Genomic DNA, 23,548 nt, shown 5'->3' with positions numbered 1-23,548 from the left:
GTCCAGACTACACAAAATGTTCTACAGATCAAGCACAATCTCTGTCTAAATCCCAAAGGCATTTATTCTAGAAATTTAAAAAGTCCTAAAATATATATGGAATCTCACAGAACCTCAAATAGCCAAAATGTTTTGAAAAGGAACAAAGTTGGAAGGCTCACACATACTGATTTCAAACCACGTCACTAAGCTAAGGTAATCAAAACGGGATGCTACTGGTATAACGATAGACCTACAGACCTAGAAAATAGAATAGGATTCTCAGAAATAAACCCTAGTGAATATGGCAAATGATCTTCAACAAGTGTGCCAAAACCACTCAACAAGAAAAAAAAAAAAAAAAAACCGGGACGCCTGGGTGGGTCAGGAGTTGAGCATCTGCCTTTGGCTCAGGTTGTGATCCCAGGGTCCTGAGATCAAGTCCCACATTGGGCTCCCACAGGGAGCTTCCCTCTCCCTCTGCCTGTGTCTCTGCCCCTCTCTCTCTCTGTCTCTCATGAATTAATAAATAAAATCTTAAAAAAAAACAGGGAAAAAACAATATTTTCAAAAAAAGATGTTGGAAAAACTGAAAATCTTTATGCAAAAAAATGAAGTTAGATAATTATTTAAGCTAGGTACAAAAACTAACTCAAAACAGTTAAAGACCAACATACAAATCCCTGAACTATGAAACTCTTAGATGAAAAAACAGAGAAAAAGCTTCACAACATTGGATCTGGCAATGATTTCTTGGATATGAAGCCAAAACACAATTAACAAGAACAGAAATAGGTAAGTGGGACTACATCAAATCAAAAAGCTACTGTGCAGGGATCCCTGGGTGGCGCAGCGGTTTGGCGCCTGCCTTTGGCCCAGGGCGCGATCCTGGAGACCCAGGATTGAATCCCACGTCGGGCTCCCGGTGCATGGAGCCTGCTTCTCCCTCTGCCTGTGTCTGCCTCTCTCTCTCTCTCTCTCTCTGTGACTATCATAAATAAATAAAAAATTTTAAAAAAGCTACTGTGCAGCAGAGATGAAAAAAGAAAATATTTACAAATTAAGTATCTAAGAAGGATCCAGAATATATACAGAAATCCTACCATTTAACAACAAAAAAATTAAATAATCTGACTTTAAATGGGCAAAAGAATTGAACAGACACTTCTCCAAAGACGACACAATGGCCAGAAAGCACATGAGAAGACGCTCAACATCATTAATCATCAGGGAATGCAAATCAAAACTACAATAAAGAAGCATGTCACACTCATTAGGGTGGTTACTATTTTTTTTTTAAAGAAAATAATACATATTGACAAGGATCTGGAATAACTGGAACCCTTGTTCACTGCTGTGAGGTTGTGAACTACCATACGATCCAGCAATCCCACTTTTGAGTATAGGCAAAATAACTGGAAACAGGGTCTGGAAAAGATACTTGCACACCCATAGTCATAGCAGCACTGTACACAATTGCCAACAAGTGGAACCAACTCAAGCATCCATCAATGGATGAACAAAATATGGTCTGCACCTACTATGGAATAGTATTTAGCCTTAAAAGGGAAGGAAATCCTGTCACATACTGTAATATGGGTGAACCTTGAAGACCTTGTGCTAAATGAAATAAGCTCGGCACAAAAAGGCAAATATCTAAGGTGGCCAAGTCCATGTGAACACAAAATGGAACAGTCGTTACCAGGGGCCGCCAGGAGGGGAAAATGGGACATCGTCATTTAATGGGCATGGGCACATGGTTTCACTTTGCATGATGAAAACGTTATAGATATCTGCTTCACAACCCTGTGAATGTACTTAACTTACCACACTGTACACGTAGAAATAATTAAGGTCGTGAATTTTATGTTGTGTGTTTTTTAACCACACACACACACACACACACACACACACACACCCTCAAATATTTTGAAGGTAGGGCTTAAGAACTGAGCCAAATATTTTATCTCCTGGAATTCAGTTATTTAAATATATGTATGAATTAATAAACATTCTCTTTAAAGATCAAAACAATAAGATAATGTTGGTTGGATCAACCCTTCTAACAGGTAGATATAGTTACTTTCACTCTAAGAATATGAATTCACTAGGAAAACTGAACAGGATAATTTTGAAACAATAAGGCAAAATGATAGACCAAGGCTGGTTGGCCTGCAGCACCATGGTGCGGGGGATGGGGATGATGGACTGCAGGTCGCAAGAGCAGAACGACTGATAGAAAAGAAGGAAAAGAAGCAATTTAAACATGTAAGAGAAATACAGAGAATAAGAGGAAATATATATCTTACACTTTGGTATAAGTTCATATAAAAAATTCAAATTAATACCTCTCTTTTTTAAAAACAAAAACTTAAAAAGAAAGATTTGATTTGGTTTTTTAAGTAATCTCTACAACCATAGTGGGGCTTGAACCTACAACCCTTATCATAAGTTATAAATATATACCTTACACTTTGGTATAAGTTCATCGTGTATTAAATAAGAAAGAGTGAACAATTTTTTCCACTTTCCACTACATCCTGTATTCCAAAGAATCAAAAGTCAGTTTAGTTCTAAATGATATAATTCAGTAGCATAGGAGTAGGAGAGGTGCCTTGGCTGAACCTGGACCCAAATCCTATTTGGTACATGTTTCTACAAGAAAACTCAATTCCAAGCATTGAACTAGAAACAATTTAAAACTCTTTGAGATTAATGTCAAGCCAAATTTATGGAGGCATTTCTACCAAAACTTAAATTCAATTCCAGAAACTGTAAATATTTGGTCGTTATTATATTTAAACAAATATGTATGTTTGTATAAATATCCAAATATTATATATAAATGTGTATATATAAATATTTATCAAAGTATTAAGAGTTCTTTGACACATTCTTCTTTACTTTTTATTAGGAAATTTTTAGGGGGTGCCTGCCTGGCTCAGTCAGTGGAGCGAGTAACTCTTTATCTCAGGGTTGTAGGTTCAAGCCCCACTATGGTTGTAGAGATTACTTAAAAAACCAAATAAAATCTTTCTTTTTAAGTTTTTGTTTTTAAAAAACAGAGGTATTAATTTGAATTTTTAATCTTCTTTCCAACCTTGCCTTTGGAAACAGATGTTTGATGAATTGTGAAACGGACGTAAGTGGGCAAAAAGAATGAGTTGGAATGGACATATGAGTATAAGATGGGCTTAAAATGGGGAAAGGGGAGGATTTCAGCCCCAAACTCCTTACCTGAGAACTATTTGCTGGATGACATCATCTTTAGAATAAAGTAATTGAAACCCCAATTTATTATATTCTTTAGAAAAGCATTTAATTTTTAATGAAATAACTTTAAAGTTAGTGATGAAATTCTAACTATATGAAGTAAAATATCTTCATAACATGTTCTTTGGGAATTAAATGAGCATAACTAGTACTTGAGCAATAGAAAATACAGAGTAGAAAGCACAAGTCGCGTAGATAGCAGAATTCCAACTCAACCACCAAGTCCCCTCTTTGATTTGTGAATGCCTAATTTTCATTAAATAATGTCATGCTCATTTAATATGCTGATTGGTTTCATCAGTTTTGTTGGACTTTTTAAAGTGATTTAGGAATGTAAGATGGTTCAAGTAATTCACATCATTTTAATTTTTACTCTGAATTTATGTATTTGATAGGAAATGCGAAAATATGTTTTTAAAATCTCAAATGCTAGCATTGGCTATAAATATCCATCAAGTGTTTTTACACATCACGGCAACAGTATTGGAAAGCAGTTCTAGGGACGCCTGGGTGGCTCTGGTTGAGCATCTGCCTCCGGTTCAGGGCGAAATCCCGGGATCGAGTCCCGCATCGGGCTCCCCTTGGGAAGCCTGCTTTTCCCTCTGCCTCTCTCTGTGTCTTTCATGAATAAATAAGTAAAATATTAAAAAAAAAAAAGAAAAGAAAAGAAAGAAAAAGGAAATAAAGCAGTTCTAGTTCTAATGTTAAACACGGCCTTGTAAGGAGAGGAATTAAAAGTCAAAAGGTATAACCTGAGACTCCAACCTTGAGAAGGTGTTCCTGGCATAGTGCATGATACTGTCAAAATCGTATCTTTCTCCAAGCGAGTTCACTTCTCCAGGCTCCATCTTCAGAAAATTGTACTCTTGACCTAAGAATCAGTCACACACAGTTCAGAAGGCTTGTAACAGACGGAGGAAAGGAGAGAAGAGCCCCTCCGGGTGCGCATCTTGCTCTTTCCTACAGGCTGGCTGCAGCCGTCTATGAGCACCACGTACGTGCAAAAGCACGCAGCCGTGCCACTGTTTTCTCTGCCCACCACTCGGGAAAGGAAGCCCTGCAATCTCACTGCCTTCACAGTACTGCAGGAATGATCACAAAAGGTTGTATCTTTACCTCGTGAGCCCCACCTTTCTCTTATGACCACATTTGCCGAGATCGACAAAAACCATCTTTCTATTTGCTTTAGAGTCTTTCTGTGAAACACTGAGAAAAACAGAAAAGCGGTATTTGTAGGTAAAGACAACACTGCAGGCCGTAGCTATGGGACCTGGTCACTAAAAGCAAAATACCGGCAGCAGGTTTCATTCAGAACTGAAACAAGATTCTCTCGGACGGATCTATTCCAACCTCTACTTGGGGGGCTTTTGGATCAAGGAGAATGTGCTTCAAAACTTAATTATGTATTTTTGTTTTACTGTTCACGGCTGTCATTTTCACTCGTGGACATTGCCATCTTAACAGGCTTCTCAGTTGGCCACTGATAACTGCATTGCTGTCCGATTTCTTGAAATCCAAAAATAACAGACTTCTCATGCAGATCGATGGCGATGGTTCCAGAAACAGAATTCAGGCCTCAGTGGCCCCATCTTCACAATTTCAGTAGCTGAAGATGGCTGCTTTTATGGCTCATCTATGTAACTTCGAAAGCTTTGAGAGATCCCAATGCAAAGGTAAGTTCTGAGAATTCCGCATTCAAGGTGGTAACGCAATGGAACCCGGACAACGCTCACCTAACTAGGTTTTTATTCCGACTGCCATGTGACTACAAAAAATATTAGTATTGCGTGAATAAAAAATTTTCCAAAAGACAATAAGGAAATTGAGTGATACAGAGCATCGTATCTCTTCTACACGTGAGGAAATCCAGTATATTCACGTGAGCATTACGGATTAGAGAAACATCCAGAAGGCACAGAACCCACGTCCCAGACTATAGTGTTTCATTCTATCTTTCAATGACGTCACAAATTAATGAACTAAGCAGCCTGGAAGGTGTACTGTGTGCTCCCCAAATCTCTCTGTGTTTTAAGCCCATTTTCAAGATATCCCCTTCATTCTCGCCAACCTCTCCTAGAAGCAATCGTTACAACTCTCTTCTTCATGAGGAAGGATAAGCATATTTTAACAATTCCAATTCTAAGAGGAGATTTTCATAAAGCTATGGAGCTGATCTTACAGACATTAATCTGTAACCCACTGGAGATTTCAACTTCAAGCACAATGTGGATAGATATTCTCCAGTTAAAGCAAAATGCTTTATAAAAATTCCTGAGAGTGGGACATTAAACTACATAATCATACATTTCGAGGCATATAACTGAGCACTCAACATGGAGATGACTCAGTGTCTGGTGCTAAATAAAAGCAATATGGCCATACATGGTCCAAGTAAAGAAAACTGAATTTATTTCATGAAAAAAAGGGGGGGGGGAAGAGAATCAGAGATATAGAGCACCAGGGGAACTTACCCTAAACAATTAAAAAAAAGAAAAAAAAGATGAGCTTTCTTCTTGAAGAAGTATTCTAAAATGGATTAAAGTAATCCAATCTTCACACCAATTTGGTCCCTAGTGTAGTTACTAATTTTGCACATAAATGCTAGGCTAAAGTCTGCACTTATTAGACATTGCCCTTGAATAACAGTTGATCTTAAGTTTCTGAGCCAGAGCAAGTCATAAATTTGTTGAAGATTAATCTTCAACATGACATGACCTCTTTCATCCTAGAATCGCCCTGCCACAAGTAGTTGCAAATACTTAGGAAATCTCACACAATAAATTCTTTCTTTTCTATGAGCCTGCATGTTGAGTCACCCAAAGTATGAACAGCCATAATTTGCTAAGCATTGTGTGAAGTATTATATATTTATATACTACTTAAATGTTCCTTGCTTGCTTTAAGTACATACTTATGTTAAAACGGAGCCCTATTATTAAGAGTAAGGATCATTCTTGAAAGTTACTTCCTTTATAAGATGTTTGATCCGTGTAATAAAAGGAACCTAATAACTATGGTCAACAGCAAACTTCTCATTTAATTACTAGCTGAAATCATTTTCGGAAATATTACTTCCTCTTTATGTCTCTCCCAATGATATAAAGTAAGATGAACTCTGATAGCTGGCTCAGGCATTTCAGTCTCCTATACTAGGAGTAAACGTTTTCTGTACTGATTTTGATAGTCAACACTACAAATGGATTTTATCATTTTAAAAGGATATATATATATATTTGACATACGATATCCTATTCATTTCATGTGTACAACACAGTGATCAGACACTCGTATACACCGATTTCTAGTTTTATACCATTGTGGTCAGAACAGAGGCTTGATATGATTCCAGTCTTCTTGAATTTATTGAAACGTATTTTGCGACCTAACGTGTGCTCTATTCTGGAGAACGTTCCACGTGCACTTGAGAAGAAGGGGCATCTACTGCTGTAAGGTGGAATGCTCCGTATATCGACGCGACCAGATGTGTCATTTAAAGCCAATGCTCGCTTACTGCTCTTGTGTCCGGATACTCTATCCAATGATGTAAGTGGGGCATTAAAGCCCCCCCACACACACACACTATTGTGTTCCTAGGAGGTTCTCCCTTTGGGTACGTTGATGTCTATGTATTTAGGTGCTCCTATGTTGGTTGCACATACGTTCATACGTGCGACTCTTCTTGCTGTGTTGATCCCTTTAACATTATGCAGTGCCCTTTCGGTATTTAGGAGTCTGTGTCTTAAAGTCTGTTTTGCCTGAGGATCGCTAATCAGCTCTCTTTTCATTTGCATTTGCACGGAATATCCTGTTTCCATTCTTTCCCTTTCAGTCTGTGTGTGTTTAGTTCTTCAGTGAGTCTCTTAGAGGCAGTATGTGGACGAGTACTCTTTTTCAACCGTTCAGCCCCTTTGTATTTTTTGATTAGAGTATTTGGTCCATTTACATGTAAAGTAATTATTGATAGGTACTGCCATTTTGTTGACTGTTTTCTGGCTGTTTTTGTAACTCTTCTCTGTTCTTTGTTCCCTTTCTCCCTATCCTTGTGGTTTGACATCTTCCTTCAGTGTTACATTTAGATTACTTTGTCATTTTCTTTCAGGTATTTCATTATTGTAAGTTTTTGCTTTGTGGTTGCCGTGAGGTTCATATATAACATTCCTATGCAATTAAAAGTCTATTTGACGTCGGTAGCAACTTAAATTTGAATACATTCCAAAACTACATTGTTATTCCTCCCCTCCCAGGTTCTGTTTCTGATGTCACACTTTCAATCTTTTTATCTTATGAATCTTTTAACTGTCTATTGTAGCTTTACCTACTCTGACTACGTTTTTCTTTTGACCTTCATACTAGCTTTACAGGTATTAATCCACTACCTTTACTATATACTTACCTTTTCCAGTGAAAATTTTTACTTTTGTGTTTTATTATCCTTAATTACCATCATGTCTTTTCTGTTTAAAGAAGTCCCTTGACAGTTTCTTGTAAGGCCAGTTTAATGGTGATGAATTCCTTTAGCTTTCGTTTGTCTGGAAAACTCTTTTATCTATTACTAACTTCTGAATGATAGCCTTGTTGGATAGAATATTCTTGGCTGGAAGGTTTTTTTTTTGTTTGTTTGTTTTCTTTCAGTACTTTGACTAGGTCTTGCCATTCTCTTCTGGCCTGCAAAGTTTCTTCTGAAAAAAATCTGCCAACAGTTTTATGGTATATAACAAGCTTTTCTCTTTTGCTACTTTTAATATTAACTCTTTATATTTAACTATCAACGTTTTAATTACAATGTGTCTTGGTGTGAAGCTCTTTGGGTTCACCTTATTTGGAACTCTATGGACTTCCTAGACTTGGATGTCGGTTTCCATCCCCAGATTAGGGAAGATTTCATCCATGATTTCTTCAAATAAGTTTTCTGCTTCTTTCTCTTTTCTCCTTCTAGGACCCCTATATGCAGATATTATTCGGCTTAACATTGCCCCATAAGTCCCTTAAGGTATCTCACTTTTTCAAATTCTTTTTTCTTTTTGCAACTGTGTCTGGGTGAATTCCATTGCTTTGTCTTCCAGTTCATTGAGCCTTTTCTCTACTTTATCCAGTCTGCTGTTGAACCCCTCTAACGTATTTTTCACTAGTTATTGTATTCTTCAGCTCTGTAACTTCTATTTGATTCTTTCTTATATTTTCTTTTTGTTTAAGTTCTCACTGTATTCATCCATTCTTCCTCAGTGAGCATCTTTATGATGATTACTTTGAATTCTTTATCAAGTAGATTACTTATCTCTGTTTCATTAAGGACATTTTCTGAGGTTTTGTCTTTCTTTCATTTGAAACATATGCCTCTGTCTCATTTTGCCTGACTCTCAGAAGAGCTACCTCTCCCAGTCTTGAAGAACTGGCCTTGTGTAGAGGATGATGTGTGAGGCCCAGGAGCATAATCCCCGTGGCTACCAGAGCCAGGCACTCCAGAGGTATCCCCTATTCGGGGTGCATGCACCTGCCAGCTGTGGTAGAGCCCTGGCTGTGGCCAGAAGGGGGTGAGGTGCTTGCCTGGCAATGGTATGGCTATGGCATAGGAGGGATGGGGCACTTGCCTAGCTGTAGTAAATCTCTGGCTTAGAAGGGCAGGCCTCTGACCTGCCTGGCTGCGACATGGTTCTGGTGTGACACAGGGCCCTCCCTCAAGTGGCTATGGCATAGCTGGGGCACGGTGATGTGGGGTACACCTACCTGCACTAGCAGGTTAGAGGGAGATTGCCAAAATAACACCCACCAGCGTTGGCATTAACAAGGTAGAATGAGATTGCAAAAATGCACCTACCAGTGTTTCTGTCCCTGGAGAGTCCCAACATGTTCCTGCTTTTCTAGTGGTCACTTTAGGAATAGTAATTGGGTCTGCTTCACATATGGACCAGGTGCTTTTTAAATTGCTGCTTTTGCCCTGGGTCCTGGGGTATCTGAGTCTACATGTGAGCCCCTGCAGGGCAGGTTCTCTGTTCCCTACGGTTCTTTTTCTCCTAGATATAAATCTTCATGGTCTTATGGTTGGGGGGAGGGGGGCTCATCTTTCCAGTGCAGGATCCAGAGGCTGAGGTGTCAGCCACTTGCTCCTCAGGACAACGTGCTATACTTTTGAAATCTCACCTGATTATGGGTCATCATGCCTAGAAGGGGATGTTTTTTGGCAGCAGGTGTACCTCTACCTCTCTTACCCAACTCCACAAAACCCTTTTATCCTCTGTTGTGGAGGCACACAGTTCATTCAGTCATCAGGATTTTTTTTCCAAAGAAATTATTCCATGTGTAGTGGTAGTTTGTTGTGTGCATGGGAGGAGGTGAGTTCAGGATATTCATACACTGCAATCTTGAACCACCTTCTTCTCTTCTTCTACTTTATCATTCTTGAAATGATTCTTCCCTGGAACATCACCTTCACTGATTTTTCTTCTTCTACCTCTTAGGCCAATCCTTCTTAGTCTTTTGGGGGATTTTCTGCAAAATGTTGCTTAAATATTGTTGTTCCCCATTTTCTAACCTTAGCTGTATTTTCTTCTCCCTTCAGTGTTTCCCCAAATAGGTCATTAAATTTCTATTTCTAGATATAACCTAAACTGTAGACTCACTTTGCTTTGTGGACTAAACATCTCCATTTGGATAATCCAAACACTTCTCAAAATTAAGGATATGCTAAATAAAATCATTATTTCTCTTTCTCACTCTAAAAAATATGTTGCTTTATCCCTATTTCTTCCGTCATTTGATGGTGCCACCATTCATCCTGTTGCCTAAAAATAAAACCTTGAAGATTTTCCCTCATATGTTAGTGTTCCTCTTAAAATACTTTTGAAAGATTATTCCCTCTTATTCCTGAACTGCACTTCCTTAACCGAGGACTTAGTCATCTTTCATAAACTACTTATTTCATCTTCTTATAGGTTTCCTTAAGTTCATCTTCCCTACCTCTACTTCCCCATTCTCATTAATGATCCCAAACCTGAAAGAACTATTTTTTCCTTTTTTTTTAATCTGAACTTGTTCTGCTTTCAATCGTCAATTATTCTCCAGTAGCTAAAAGATAGAATCTAAGTTCCCTAGCTATGTAAGAAGATCCCCTGTGATCCAACCTCCTTTGGTAATTACCAGCTAATCTCCCACTTTGCAACTTACCAGGCAGCCAAAATGAGCAATTAAAAATGATTCAAATTTCTGTAATTATAGCAAACATCATATGTTTTCTTTCAGCTTAGAAATCTATCACTCTTCTTTTCACTTTGAACACTTCTACTTTACTTCTAAATTCCAGTTCCTTTGTGACATCTCCCTTGACTTGCCAAGGCATTTTGTCACACGTTACTTGGACTTTGTGGTACTTTCATCATATGGCCATAACCACTTCTCTCACCCACTTGCAATCATTTATATATGTGCACATACCTCACATTAAGCTTTGTATTTGTCATGACAGCACTTTCAACACCTAATAAATGCTTCGATAAATAATTAGCACCAAATATGTGATTAGCAAATAAATAGATCCATACTGTTAATTACAAGGAATTCTGAGGAATTCAATGTTTGTAACTTAAAACTTGCCACGAATAAGGAAATAAGGACACATTTTTACTTTCTGAATGCTTTAAATAAGTATGACTTTATAAGACAATTCCAAAAAACAGAATCTTTCTTTTGGTAACTGAAATGTAATGATCTTTACTAATTTATGAAAGTTAAGTAAAAGCTATTATAACATATCAATTACCAGAGAAAAATTAAGTTTTTATTATATATGATATTTCAATTACTGAAAAATTCTTAAGAATACATCTTTAGGGTAGTTTGAGGAGAATTCTCAAAGAAACTATTTAGACTACCCTGGAAATGACTCATTTCCCTGAAATTTTCTCCAGAAATTGCTCCTGGTATATTATAGATTTCTACGGTAGCAGCATGTTTCATGCCAAACCCTCTGGATCCTTTCTAAATCCCTAACACATAGATTACAGAGCAAAGTATTCAAAATGCTTTAAAAAATTAAATAATATTAATTTATGGTTCCATAGCCTATACCCATTCTTGGAAAGCACAAAAGTTTATAAATAAGACAGCCAAATCTTAAGGAAAAAAAGCAAGCCAAAATGCACATAAAATTATACAGTCTGAAGGAAAAAAATTAAAAACATAACACCATCATGGGTATTTTTTTCATCCAGCAAAACTCTGATTCTATCATATCAAAAAAAAATCAGTCCACATTTTTTTAAGAAAAAGTTAAATCATAAATAGTATAAACACAACTAAAAGATATTCTATCAACCTTAAACTCAACGTATTTGCAGCCTCTCACCTGGCTGGATGTTTTCTCTTATGATAGTGACGTGGTTATCGCGATCTGGCCGCGTGTGTTCATGCCAAAAGCCTATCACATGGCCCAATTCATGAACAACAATTCCAAATTTATCACAGTTCTTGCCAATAGAGATGGCCTGAGGTCCATTTCCCCGCCGTCCTACATAGGAGCAGCATCTGCAATAAAGGAGAAAACAACAGAGATGTGGCGGCAATGATGGATGAATTACAGTACAGTGACACGTCAAGAATTATGATCGGCTACAACGTGCAACACATTCAGAAGCAGAGCAGATTTTTGTCAATAAGCATGGCTAATTTCTAGTCCTGGCAAATACAAAGACAACAAAAGTCTCCACATAATCACTAAATGCGCTTTTTCACTAAATCATACATTGGAAGATAGGCCTTAAATCGTTTTTTGGAGTGTTCGGAAGATAGCAGAAAATAAGACATCTATGTTGGTGATTAATGTGCTTAAAATATACAGTTAAACTCAAGATTTACCAAACCCACAATTATTTTTAATACAGTTTTTTATTCTCAGAACCCATCTATATTATTTAGCTAACTACTTTGTCACTATGGTTACCTGGCAACAATCCATTATTTCAGTTTTGAATATAAAAACAAAATTTATTTCCTCTCTTTAAGAAAAACAGAATTAGGAGCCCGGTAACTCAGTCAGTTAAGCATCTGACTCTTGATTTTGGCTCAGATCATGATCTCAGGGTTGTAAGACAGGTCCCCCCTTCAGGCTCCACACTTAGAGCAGTCTGCTTGAGATTCTCTCTCACTCCCTCTCCATCTCTACATTACCCCCACTCTCTCTCTCTTTCTCTAAAAAAAGAAAGAAAGAAAGAAAGAAAGAAAGAAAGAAAGAAAGAAAGAAGAAAGAAAGAAAAAAGAAAGAAAGAAAGAAAGAAAGAAAGAAAGAAAGAAAGAGAAAAAAAGAAAAGAAAAGAGAAGAGAAGAGAAGAGAAGAGAAGAGAAGAGAAGAGAAAGAAGAGAAGTGAAGAGAAGAGAAGAGAAGAGAAGAGAAGAGAAGAGAAGAAAAGAAAAGAAAAGAAAAGAAAAGAAAAGAAAAGAAAAGAAAAGAAAAAAGTTGGTTAATCAAAAGAAGAGTTACTTTTCCTACTCACAGGAGAATTCATTTTGAAGAAGGAAACTTTTAAAAGAAGAAATCAATAGAACAAAATTAGTTTCAAAAGGTAAATTTTCCAAGGTTAATAGTTAACTGGTGGAGAAAATCAACAACTGGGAGAGTTATGAGATTTGCAAATATAAATAAAATTATATCTAAAACTTTAATAATTAGGGTTGACATTGAAATAAGTTATCTATAGGATTACCTCTTGAGACAGCCATAGAGGGCAATAAATAACTGGTAGCTGGTAATTATGAGGCACAAGACACCAAACACCTTGTTTAATTTATTACATTAAAAGAGAAAATTGCCAAAAATTAATTGCCCAAATGCTAAAAGGAATTTCACACATTTTCAGTTTCCAGAGTAAGTATATTTATAGTCCTTCTGGTTGTTCACAAATACAAATATTTGTCATTCCAATTATTTCTGTAGGCTTTAAATGCCTTAAGCATCTTAGCCTACACCATACGCTTATTATTTACAAATCTATTATAACAGTCAATGAAGTTTAATAAATCAATAATAGAAAAGAAGAGGTAACTGGTAAGGGAAAAAAATCAGGAAACTTGGTTTTGCCCCCATTTTTAATAGTATTTTTCAATCTACAAATAGATATTTACTACATACCCAAAGAGTAAAGTATTGGATGTAGAAAAAGGCAAAATTTACACATTTTCGAGATTTAAACTGAATCATGTGCTCTCATAGAACAATAGTAGTTAAACTGAAATATCTGATGATTATATAGCAACTAAATTACACACACTGAGTCATTCTTGCTGGTTACATTCAAAGAAGAAAATACTTTGCAAATCAAAATCTGGGAGATAGCCAAGCAATGTGGTCAGCTTATTTAATTTAAAACACCTTTTTAAAGAATAATTTCACCCATAACAATGCCCAATGAATAAGACTGGATTCCCTTACAGAAAACAAAAATATTTTTTCCACTGACTTTTACAATCGTCCTGTGAAAGAAGAAAAATGTGGTGGTTTGATTCCTATGGTTCTCGGGAGAGAATAATTCTGGATGCTCAGATAATAAATAACTAAAAATAGGCACAGACAATTGGTATGGAATGACAGGGTAATATGTGAAGCTTATAAAAATGTGGTTTAAGCATGTCTAAGTATTATCTTAGTTTCAAATATCACTCAGGTTGATGCCAGTTTCTTTTATAGAGCTTCTGATTTTTTTATTACTCATTTGGGTGCTGCTTTTAATGCTTGACCACAGGAAGATCTATCTGTCCCCTCAAGAAAAACCTTCACCATCTATAGGAAGCCACACTTCTCCCTAAGCCACGGAGAGTACTCAGGTGATCTAAAACCTGCCATTCCTTACCTTTGCCTCAGACTGGGGGAACCAAAGCACCTTTGGAATTTGCCTGTTAGATCATCTACCATAACATCCACAAAGATGTCCTCCCCGCAGCATCCTTCTCTCAACATTGAGGTAATTTAAAAATGTAAAGTCATATTATGACTCTGCTGTACCCAGTCGTCTCCGATGGTTCTACGTGAAATTGTGACAATGTTCAAAAATATTCATCACCCCTCCATGGAAGATAATCATACTTCCTTACTCCACTGATGCGGAGTTTGGTCGCGTGACTTGCTCTGGCTAATGCCATGTGAGCCCAGCCTGCTTATGAAATTTCTGGAGAGAATCTTTAATAGTCCATATGCGACATTGTCTGTGTTGCATCTGCCACAAGCGCATTGTTCTAAAGAGAGGTTCCGCCATCAAAGTGAAAACTAACATGGTAGCTCTGGAGGGAGACACAGCCAACCAGTGGTGCACATGCAGTGTACACAGGAACGAAGGCCTGTTACTCTAGGCCCCTGAGATTGAGGATCATGCATTACAATGACATAAATATCGCCCGCTGGCTAATACAGGCTCTCTCTTTAATCAGAGGAAAATCTGGATCTTCACACACAAGGGTCTTACCACCTCTTACTCCTGTCCCTGCAACTCACTCCTCCTGAGCCATGCGGTGTCCTGGCTCTGCCTTGAGCATACAGACATGCTCTCTCCTGACAGCCTTTTTACCGGCTATTTCTTTTGTCAGGACCTCTGTTTTCCACGTAGCTAGCTATATGGCTCACTCCACCTTCTTTTTCAAGTTTTTGTGCGAATGCCTTTCTATCGCATTTACATTTCTGTCCTTTTTGTCCTAGAACCTACAATCCATTAATACATTTTATATTTCATTGATTTCCATTTTTTTCCCTGACTCCCCATCTTAGAATCTAAGCCGTCTGGGGACAACTTACAGGTTTTGTACACCGATGTCTCTAGCCCCTACAACAGAGTCAGGCACATAGTATATAGCTCAGCAGAAACAGAGAACAGACCGGTAGTTGCAAGCACTTGGGGTAGGAGGTGGGAGTGTGGGTCACAGGGGAGAAGGGGGTGAAAAGGTGCAATCTTCACCCATAGCAATGGGTTATAAGATAAATAAGTCCTGGGGATGTAATATACAGCATGGTGGCCAAAGTCAATAACGCTCTATCATGTACTTGAACGTTGCTAAAAGAGCAGATCTGAAAGTTCTCATCATGACAAAATAAAAATGTTGCCACCATGGGAGGTGATGCCTGTTAACTAGATTTATTGTGGGAATCATTTCACAACGTATGCCTATTCCTACTCGTCAGGGCATGCACCTTAAACAGATACAGTGTTCTACGTCATTTATGTTGCAATAAAACTGGAAAAATCACTTTAAAAATACTTTTAAAATAATTTAAAAATAAATTAATAAGTATCTGTTGAAATAATAGATCCCATCAGTGCAGGAGAGAGCCAAGACTGGGTTACCGGAGAGCATCCAAAGCAGAGGCGCAGGTGGCCAGGGGTCAAACATGCTCTTCCTGAGATACCTCCCTCAACCTGGCTCTCTGTGTCTTCTATGAATTACCTAATAATCCAACAAGTGTGATTCTATAAATTATCTAATAATTTCTATAAATTATCTAATAGTCCTACAAGTCGGTTTTTTTCTGCTTAAATTAACTGGTCTCTGTTGTTTATAAGCAAGAATCTTTGCTAACACACCTCCTCTGCATAACTATCAACTTTTTGCGAGAAAAATACCTCACATTCAATTTTGTACTCCCCCCAATTAGTATAGTGCAAGTGGCATAAAACAAAAATTCAATAGGTAAAGATGAATAAGTGCCTGCTGCCATAATCTGAATAACCAACTGACCAAAGTTAAATACAATTTAAAACACAAAAATCTAAGAATAGCTAAATAAGTTAACCCTAAGTTTATTTGGTTGGTTAGTTGTTTTTAAGGAATCATTAAAAATTAGCAGATAGGAAAAAAAGTAAGATTTTTCAAAAAACTAATAGATAATAGAGGATATTCATGGATTAAAGTCCTAAACGTGAGACCTGAAACCATAGAAATCCTAGAGGAGAACATAGGCAGTAAAGTCTATGGACATTGGTTATAGCAACTTTTTTCTAAACCAGGATCCTGAGGCAAAGGAAACAAAAGCAAAAATTAACTGTTGGGACTACAACAAAATAAAAAGTTTCTGTACAGTGAAAGAAATGGTCAACAAGGGACACCTGGGGCGCTCAGTGGTTGAGCGTCTGCCTTCAGCTCAGGTCATGACCCCGGGGCCCCAGGATCGAGTCCCACATCAGGCTCCCTGCACGGAGCCTGCGTCTCCCTCTGCCTGTGTCTCTGCCTCTCTCTCTGGGTCTCTCATGAATAAATAAATAGAATCTTAAAAAAAAAAAAAAAAGAAATGGTCAACAAAACTAAAAGGCAGCTTACTGAACGGGAGGAGATATTTGCAAATGACATATCCAATAAAGGGCTACTATCCAAAATATATAAGAACTTCTAAAATTCAACACCAGAAAAAACAAATAATTCAATTTAAAAATGAGCGGAAGACATAAACAGACATTCCTCCAAAGAAGACATTCAGGTAGCCAACAGACACATGAAAATATTTCATCACCATTTACCTTCAGAAAATTGCAAATCAAAACTATAATGAGACGTCACCTCACACCTGTCAGACTAGCTAACATCAACAACACAAGGAACAAGAGACATTGGAGAGGATGTGGAGAAAAATAACCCTCATGCACTGTTGGTGGGAATACAAATAGGTTCAGCCGCTCTGGAAAATACTCAGTTTCCTCAAGAAGTTAAAAATAGGGACACCTGGGTGGCTTAGTGGTTGAGCGTCCGCCTTCGACTCAGGGCGTGATCCTGGGGTCCCGGGATTGAGTCCCACCTTGGGCTCCCCGTGGGGATCCTGCTTCTCCGTCTGCCTGTGCCTCTGCCTCTTTCTCTGTGTCTCTCATGAATAAATAAAGAAAATCTTAAAAAAAAAAAAATAGAACGACCCTACAACATAGCCATTGCAATCTTATTTACCCAAAGAACACAATATCACTAATTCAAAGGGATACCTGTACCCCTATGGTTACAGCTGCACTATTTACAATACAATAACCAAGATATGGAACCAGGCGGCCATCGACTAATGAACAGATAGAAAAGATGTGGTACATCTACACGATGGAAGACTATTCAGCCATAAAAAGGAATGAAACCTTGATATTTGCAATGACATGGATGGAGCTAGTGTTATGCTAAATGAAGTAAGTCAATCAGAGAAAGACAAATACGATATGGTCTCACTCATACATGGAATTTAAAAACAAAACAAATGAGCAAAAAGATAGAGAGAGAGAAACGAAGAAATAGACTCAATCAACTATGGTGAAAAAAACAGATGGTTACCAGAGGGGAAGAAGGTAAGGATTGTGCTAAAAATTGGTGATGGGTTAAGGAGGCCACTTAGGTGAGGTGTGGAATTGTTTAATCACTATATTGCACCCCTGAAACTAATGTAACATGGTAAGAAAATAAAATAATGTAACACAGTAAGAAAATAAAATAAAAACACTTTAAAAATAGAAGATATTCAGCAATATAAAGTTACACATCAAAGGTAATAAATTCAGCTATTAAATTTCTGACTTACAAAGAAATAAATCAAGTTGTTATAAAGTGATCTCGCATTTCGCTGATAGTAATTGATCATCTTGTGAAATAAATGCCACTGATGACAATAAGCACTCGTCGAAAAAATATTCATAGTTCAAACGTTTTGCCCACATAGGGAAAGTTAAAGCATACGGAGGAGGACAGATCAAAGATATCATATGCCAAGAAGTTCTGACCTTTACCTTTTGCTTTTTAAAATGTTATCATTTCCCCATTTACCAAAGACTTGATATAGAATTAGGTACCAAACAAACATTTATTGAATAAAGGCTGATTGTAGCAGAATCAGGTGGGATATACAATGTTCTAAATGGTAAAAGTGGTTCCATATTTAATAACTCTCCTATAAATAAGGAGGACATTATTTTAGCTTTTATTTTTAAAAAACTATAATAGCTAGAAGTTGCCTAACTTAGTGGGCAAGCTAAAATCAAAATGATAAAAGTGAGGGGTGCCTGGGTGGCTCCGGGAGTTAAGCGTCTGACTCTTGATTTCAGCTCAGGTCATGACCTCAGGGTCATGAGCTCGGGCCCCACATCAGGCTCCACAGTGTGGAGTCAGCTGAGATGCTCTCTCCCTCGGCCCCTCTCCCCACTTGCACTTTCTCTCAATCTGTACAGAAGGAAGGAAGGAAGGAAGGAAGGAAGGAAGGAAGGAAGGAAGGAAGGAAATCTTTTTAAAAAGTTATACAAAATGGCAAGACGTGTTTGCTTGCCATCTTAAAACCAGAAATAGGACTGGTGGTAAATGCTGCCACCAGTAATCAATACCTTACAGGCTCTCCATATTCAACGGAGATTTACACTAGATATTATTAAATACAATACCCTCTGTGCAACAGCTCTTATGACATAAAGGACACAATTCCAAGGCCCAACAGGAGGATTATGTGTCTAACTTGACATTGATCTCATTGCAGTGCCCTCAGTGTTCTGTGCAACACTGACAGCCAAACTCTTTAATAATTTTAATTCATTTTTATGAGATATAAATGCAGTATCGTCACAGAAAAAAATCCCCATAAATAAAATAAATAAAATAACTGTTTAAAAAAAAACTGTTAAAAAACTGATAAAATAACTGTTTCATGAAATTATGGCCAATCACAGCAATTCCCAAATGAAGTTTAGAAGTCATAAAATGGTTAGAATGATTAGCAAGCCAACCATCAATTCCTTTTTTTTAAGACTTTATTTATTTATTTATTTATTTATTTATTTATTTATGTTTTGGTTTTTTTTTTTACTTTATTTATTTATTTACAATAGACATAGAGAGAGAGAGAGAGAGAGAGGCAGAAACACAGGCAGAGGGAGAAGCAGGCTCCATGCAGGGAGCCCGACGTGGGACTCGATCCCGGGACTCCAGGATCACCCTGGGCCAAAGGCAGGCGCCAAACCACTGAGTCACCCAGGGATCCCCCAACCATCAATCCCTATATAACGTATTGTCCTTCCCATCATGGAAAATACAATATAAGGAAATTGAGTACAAAGCAAAACACAAAATGCAGCAGTACTACGCTAACAGAATTACACGAATATATAAATATTCAAAAGCTTTATTTCAGGAGTGCAAGTAGAGATTCAAAGATTTGAGGGCAACTTACCACCTCAGTGTCCATTGCTCTCGAATCATGAAAATGATCATTAAAGTACGTGCCCTTCGACACCTTTTGAAATGCTTACATTCTTTTCTTTTTAGAATCACATACAATATGCTTCGGCTGATGTGCCAATTGTCACTATTTTCTTAATCACCCATCTATAAAGCAGTGCACTGGGCGTCACAAGGGACGGCCTGTCCTCATCACGCACGAAGGCAGACAAGGAACCAAAGGTGGGAATGGGACTCACACAGCTGAAGGCCGAGCAAAGTCACCCTGAGGGCAGCTCAGAAAAGGGAAAGAGAGAAATACGTGCATGGTTTCCACTGATGAAAATGGGAGCAAAGCCATTCCAGGCACCTGGAAACGCACAAGCAAACACAGGGAGAAATGATAGCGGATGGGGGAGAACCGTGTAGCAGAATAAGACAAGTAAAACGAAAAACTTTGAAACAAGCCGCATTAACGAAAGCGAATGAGTATAACCATGAGTTTGTTACGACAGAGATTTATCAATAAAATAATGAACGCCAGTGGTCGCTTTGTATTTGTTTCACAAAACTGAAAGGTGGTAGAGAGAAAAGAAAGACGCATGGGTCTGGATACATTACGTATTTAGAAATACGTGAGCTGAGCTCTCTCCATTCCTATTAGGTAACCAGAAGAAAGGAAGGAGAGTCTAGGTTTGGACCTTTTGAATATTCAATAGATATGAAGAACTAGGAGGCATTTCAAATGCAACCAAAACCTGTCAAGCTGAAATTAGAGCAATTTGGAAGAAAACTACTTGAAGAAGTCAAAACTAAAAAACAACAACCACAAAAACAAAAAAAAAACAAAAAAAAAAAACCATGGTATTATCCAAAACTATACAGAAAGGTAATAACGTATACTATTTCGTAATGTCAGTCAGATAGGGTCAAAATTAAAATCCATGACCTTTTAAGTGAGGTCAAATGTTCTGGGGCATACGGTAGAACAAAGCCAAGACGGCACAACCTTCCCCCGACACCTAGTGAAATACATACTTTCTCCCCCCAAATATATGTGATTGGAGCAAGCACTGTGCCCCGGAAAGGGGTGAGGTCTTTGTTTCGCCTCCCTCCCACCCTCCAGGAGAGGGCCCTCCACTGGTTCGAGCAGGGTGAGACAGCGCCTCTTCCTGGATGATCCCAGCTCATCGCTGGAGAAGGATTAAAAGGAAAGCCCATGAGATTGACACTATTTGGCAACAACAGGACCCTTTACAGCGAGGGGCCGGGCTGTCACCCCTGGAACCACTGGCCCACAGCAGCCTACCCGGGTGAGGCTCCGGCCCATGGGCCTCCGGACGGGAGCCGAGGTGCGGCGGGCGGCCGGGCTCCCCGGCTATTCCTACAGGACAGGCCTCGATCCTTAAGCAGCCGGTGGTGTCTGTGCACGTGGCCACTCACCCGAAAGAGAGGGGAGAGGACCCCCCCGAGGCCCGCGGCCCCCATGCCCCGCTGGCTCCCGGCTGGCAGGCACCTGGAGGCCGCAGGAGCTGCACGTGGCAGCGAAGGTGACTTCGTGGCACCCTTCAAATGTCATATTGGGGCATCTGGATCTCATTCCCAGGCTGACACTCCCCAAAAGGTGTTCTGGGAGATCGGTGCACGCTCTTCACTTTGGAAAGAGTGGCACGGCGGGTCCACTTAAAGTAAAAAGCACTGCGTCCTACCCTCTTTTCTTTTTTCTTTTTTTTTTTTTTTTGATTTTATTCATTTATGCGTGAGAGACACACAGAGAGAGGCAGAGACCCAGGCAGAGGGAGAAGCAGGCTCCATGCACGGAGCCCGACGTGGGACCCGATGCTGGGTCCCCAGGATCTCGCCCTGGGCCAAAGGCAGGTGCTCCACCGATGGGCCACCCAGGCGTCCCTATTGTCTCTTCAATTGCCTGAACATCCGAAGGCTCCCTGGACCTTGCTACCTCGAGACCCTGCTCAGCCTGCCGCAGGCCACGACGGCCGCTGGGCCACTGCTTGTCCCCTCCCGTGGGAAGCCCGTCTAGGAAGCAGCTGTGCCAGGAAGCCTGGAGACTCTCAGGAGGCCTGAGGTCTCGCTCTGCCCGGCACCTTCTGAAGATGCTCCTCGTGGCAGTGATCGGGGGAGGGGACACCGAGAGCCCTGGGGACAGATCCATCACGACGTGGTGAAGCCAAGGGGCAGGCCGACCCAGGGGACAGAGGCAGAAATCAAAGATGTTGGTGACTAGAACGTCATCTCAGTGCACGGGTTCTACAGGGGACACAAGAGAATGACCAGGCGGCATTACGGAAGTGTCTGATTCACAGGGGGGACCCCTGGGACATGGCCCATACCGTCGCCGCCGTCGCAACACGAGCGAGGAGTGGTCGGTGCAGTGGGGAGACGCGCCCGGGGAGAGGCACAGGCTCTGCGACCACCTGATACTTTTCTTTAAAGCAAAATGTTTCTTGTGGAAATTCACCTCCCCCCTGGGCAAAATGCCAAGCACCTAGGAAGAGGCGGCCCTAGTCGGGGTCCCCTCGTGCACCCGCCCCTGGGGACCCCGGTTCTACTTGCCCGCAAGGCCTGTAGGTGAACACGATGTAGCTCTCCTCCTCGCTCCTCTCGACGAAGGTCACACACGTGTGCCTCTCCCAGTGCCGCATGGCCTGCTTGAACATGGCTCGCTGGCTGCCTGCAGGGACGCCATGTCAGTGGGCGCCGCGCCCCGGGCCCCCACCGGTGACCCCACCCGCACCTGCCGGGCCCCAGCATGGCCCTCGGGAGCCGACGCGGCCCTCGGGGTCGGGGCCGAGGCTCACAGCCCAGAGGGAAATCCAGGACATCTGTCGATGGACCCCGAGGCTCCTTCCACAGTTTAGCTGTTGTGGACATTGCTGCTAGAATATCAGGGTGCGGGTGTCCGTCGACAGATGATGGGCGGAGAAGCTGGGGTCCGTGTCGACAGTGGGACATCCCTCAGCCACTAGAAAGGACAAACACCCACCATGTGCTTCCACGTGGAGGGACCTGGAGGGATGGTGCTGAGTGAAGTAGGTCAGGGGGAGAAGGACAGTCATTATATGGCCTCATCATTTGGGGAATATAAAAAATAGTGAAAGGGACTAAAGGGGAAGGAGAGAAAATGAGTGGGAAATATCAGGGAGGGGACAGACCATGAGAGACTCCAACTCTGGGAAACGAACTAGGGGGGTGGAGGGGAGGAGGGCGGGGGTGGGGGTGACTGGGTGACGGGCACCGAGGGGGGCACTTGATGGGATGAGCACTGGGTGTTATTCTGTATGTTGGCAAATTGAACACCAATAAAAAATAAATTAATTATTTAAAAAAATTAAAAAGAAAATCGAGAACAGTATTTGAGACTCTTAGAACTCAAGACTAAGAGATTTCCCAACCTCAGAGACATTCTCAACTGGCCGCCGGGGTGATTGGGGCATCTCTCACGTTTGATCTGATACTACTACGCTCTGTGTATTAATACTCTGTAAAAATACACACTTAAGCTGTGTGATAATGTTTCTTTTGCAAAAATAAACGCTCTGGGAACGTCTTACCAGTGAAGTTGCCTCCTATAACGTAAGGGATAACACCTCCAGGCCATATCCTTTCGGTTCTTGATGTAGCAGCTCTGGGAACTCGGTTTTTCTCATTTTGCCCTGAGAATGCTGGGGGTGCTTTTCCCTTAACTGTGCTGTTTTGCTCCAAGCCTGCAGTGACATTTAAAACACTCTGTGAAACACAAGTCCTCGGTCAGGGAATCATTTCCTCTTAAGAGACTAAAGTTAAAATGTCTTATTTACATATTTGTGTAAATATGTCTGAAGCCAAAATGCATTAAAGAAAACCTTCATTTATATTGCATTCTTGAAAAAGCATTAAAATATTTAAGCACTGCATGTCAAAATACTACTTCTTAATGCTCTATGAGCAAATTTTAATGAATTCCCGTACAACAGCCTGCAGCGGACAGCCGTCCGGCAGACTGGTAGGCCACAAAAAATGACTTTATTTATTTTAATTTCCTAGATCACTGCCAGCTCACCACCAGATGATCAAATGGACACTGTTTAAAAAGTCCAAGATATTCCAAATCCTTCTTAACTCTGGCTAAATCCTTCACTCTTTTATATCAGGACTGATACCC

General features: G+C 39.9%; 1 protein-coding gene across 2 annotated transcripts in view; it reads right to left on the bottom strand.

Annotated features, from left to right (window-relative positions):
- Window positions 1–23,548, bottom strand: part of TLL1 (tolloid like 1) — a 195,915-nt gene that overhangs the window by 86,863 nt on the left and 85,504 nt on the right. For both annotated transcript variants that reach the window (XM_072725000.1, XM_072724999.1), the window contains exons 4-7: window positions 22,959–23,111; window positions 21,961–22,078; window positions 11,591–11,769; window positions 4,018–4,123 (exon numbers count right to left, since the gene is read on the bottom strand). In XM_072725000.1, coding sequence (XP_072581101.1) covers window positions 4,018–4,123; window positions 11,591–11,769; window positions 21,961–22,064 — 389 coding nt within the window. In that variant the 5' untranslated portion in view covers window positions 22,065–22,078; window positions 22,959–23,111. The remainder of the gene's footprint in view (window positions 1–4,017; window positions 4,124–11,590; window positions 11,770–21,960; window positions 22,079–22,958; window positions 23,112–23,548) is intronic.

This window comes from Vulpes vulpes, chromosome 10 (assembly GCF_048418805.1).
Source record: "Vulpes vulpes isolate BD-2025 chromosome 10, VulVul3, whole genome shotgun sequence".
Classification (NCBI taxonomy): domain Eukaryota; kingdom Metazoa; phylum Chordata; class Mammalia; order Carnivora; family Canidae; genus Vulpes; species Vulpes vulpes.
Note: the sequence above shows the minus strand (reverse complement) of the source record. Positions and strands in the feature narration are given on the sequence as shown.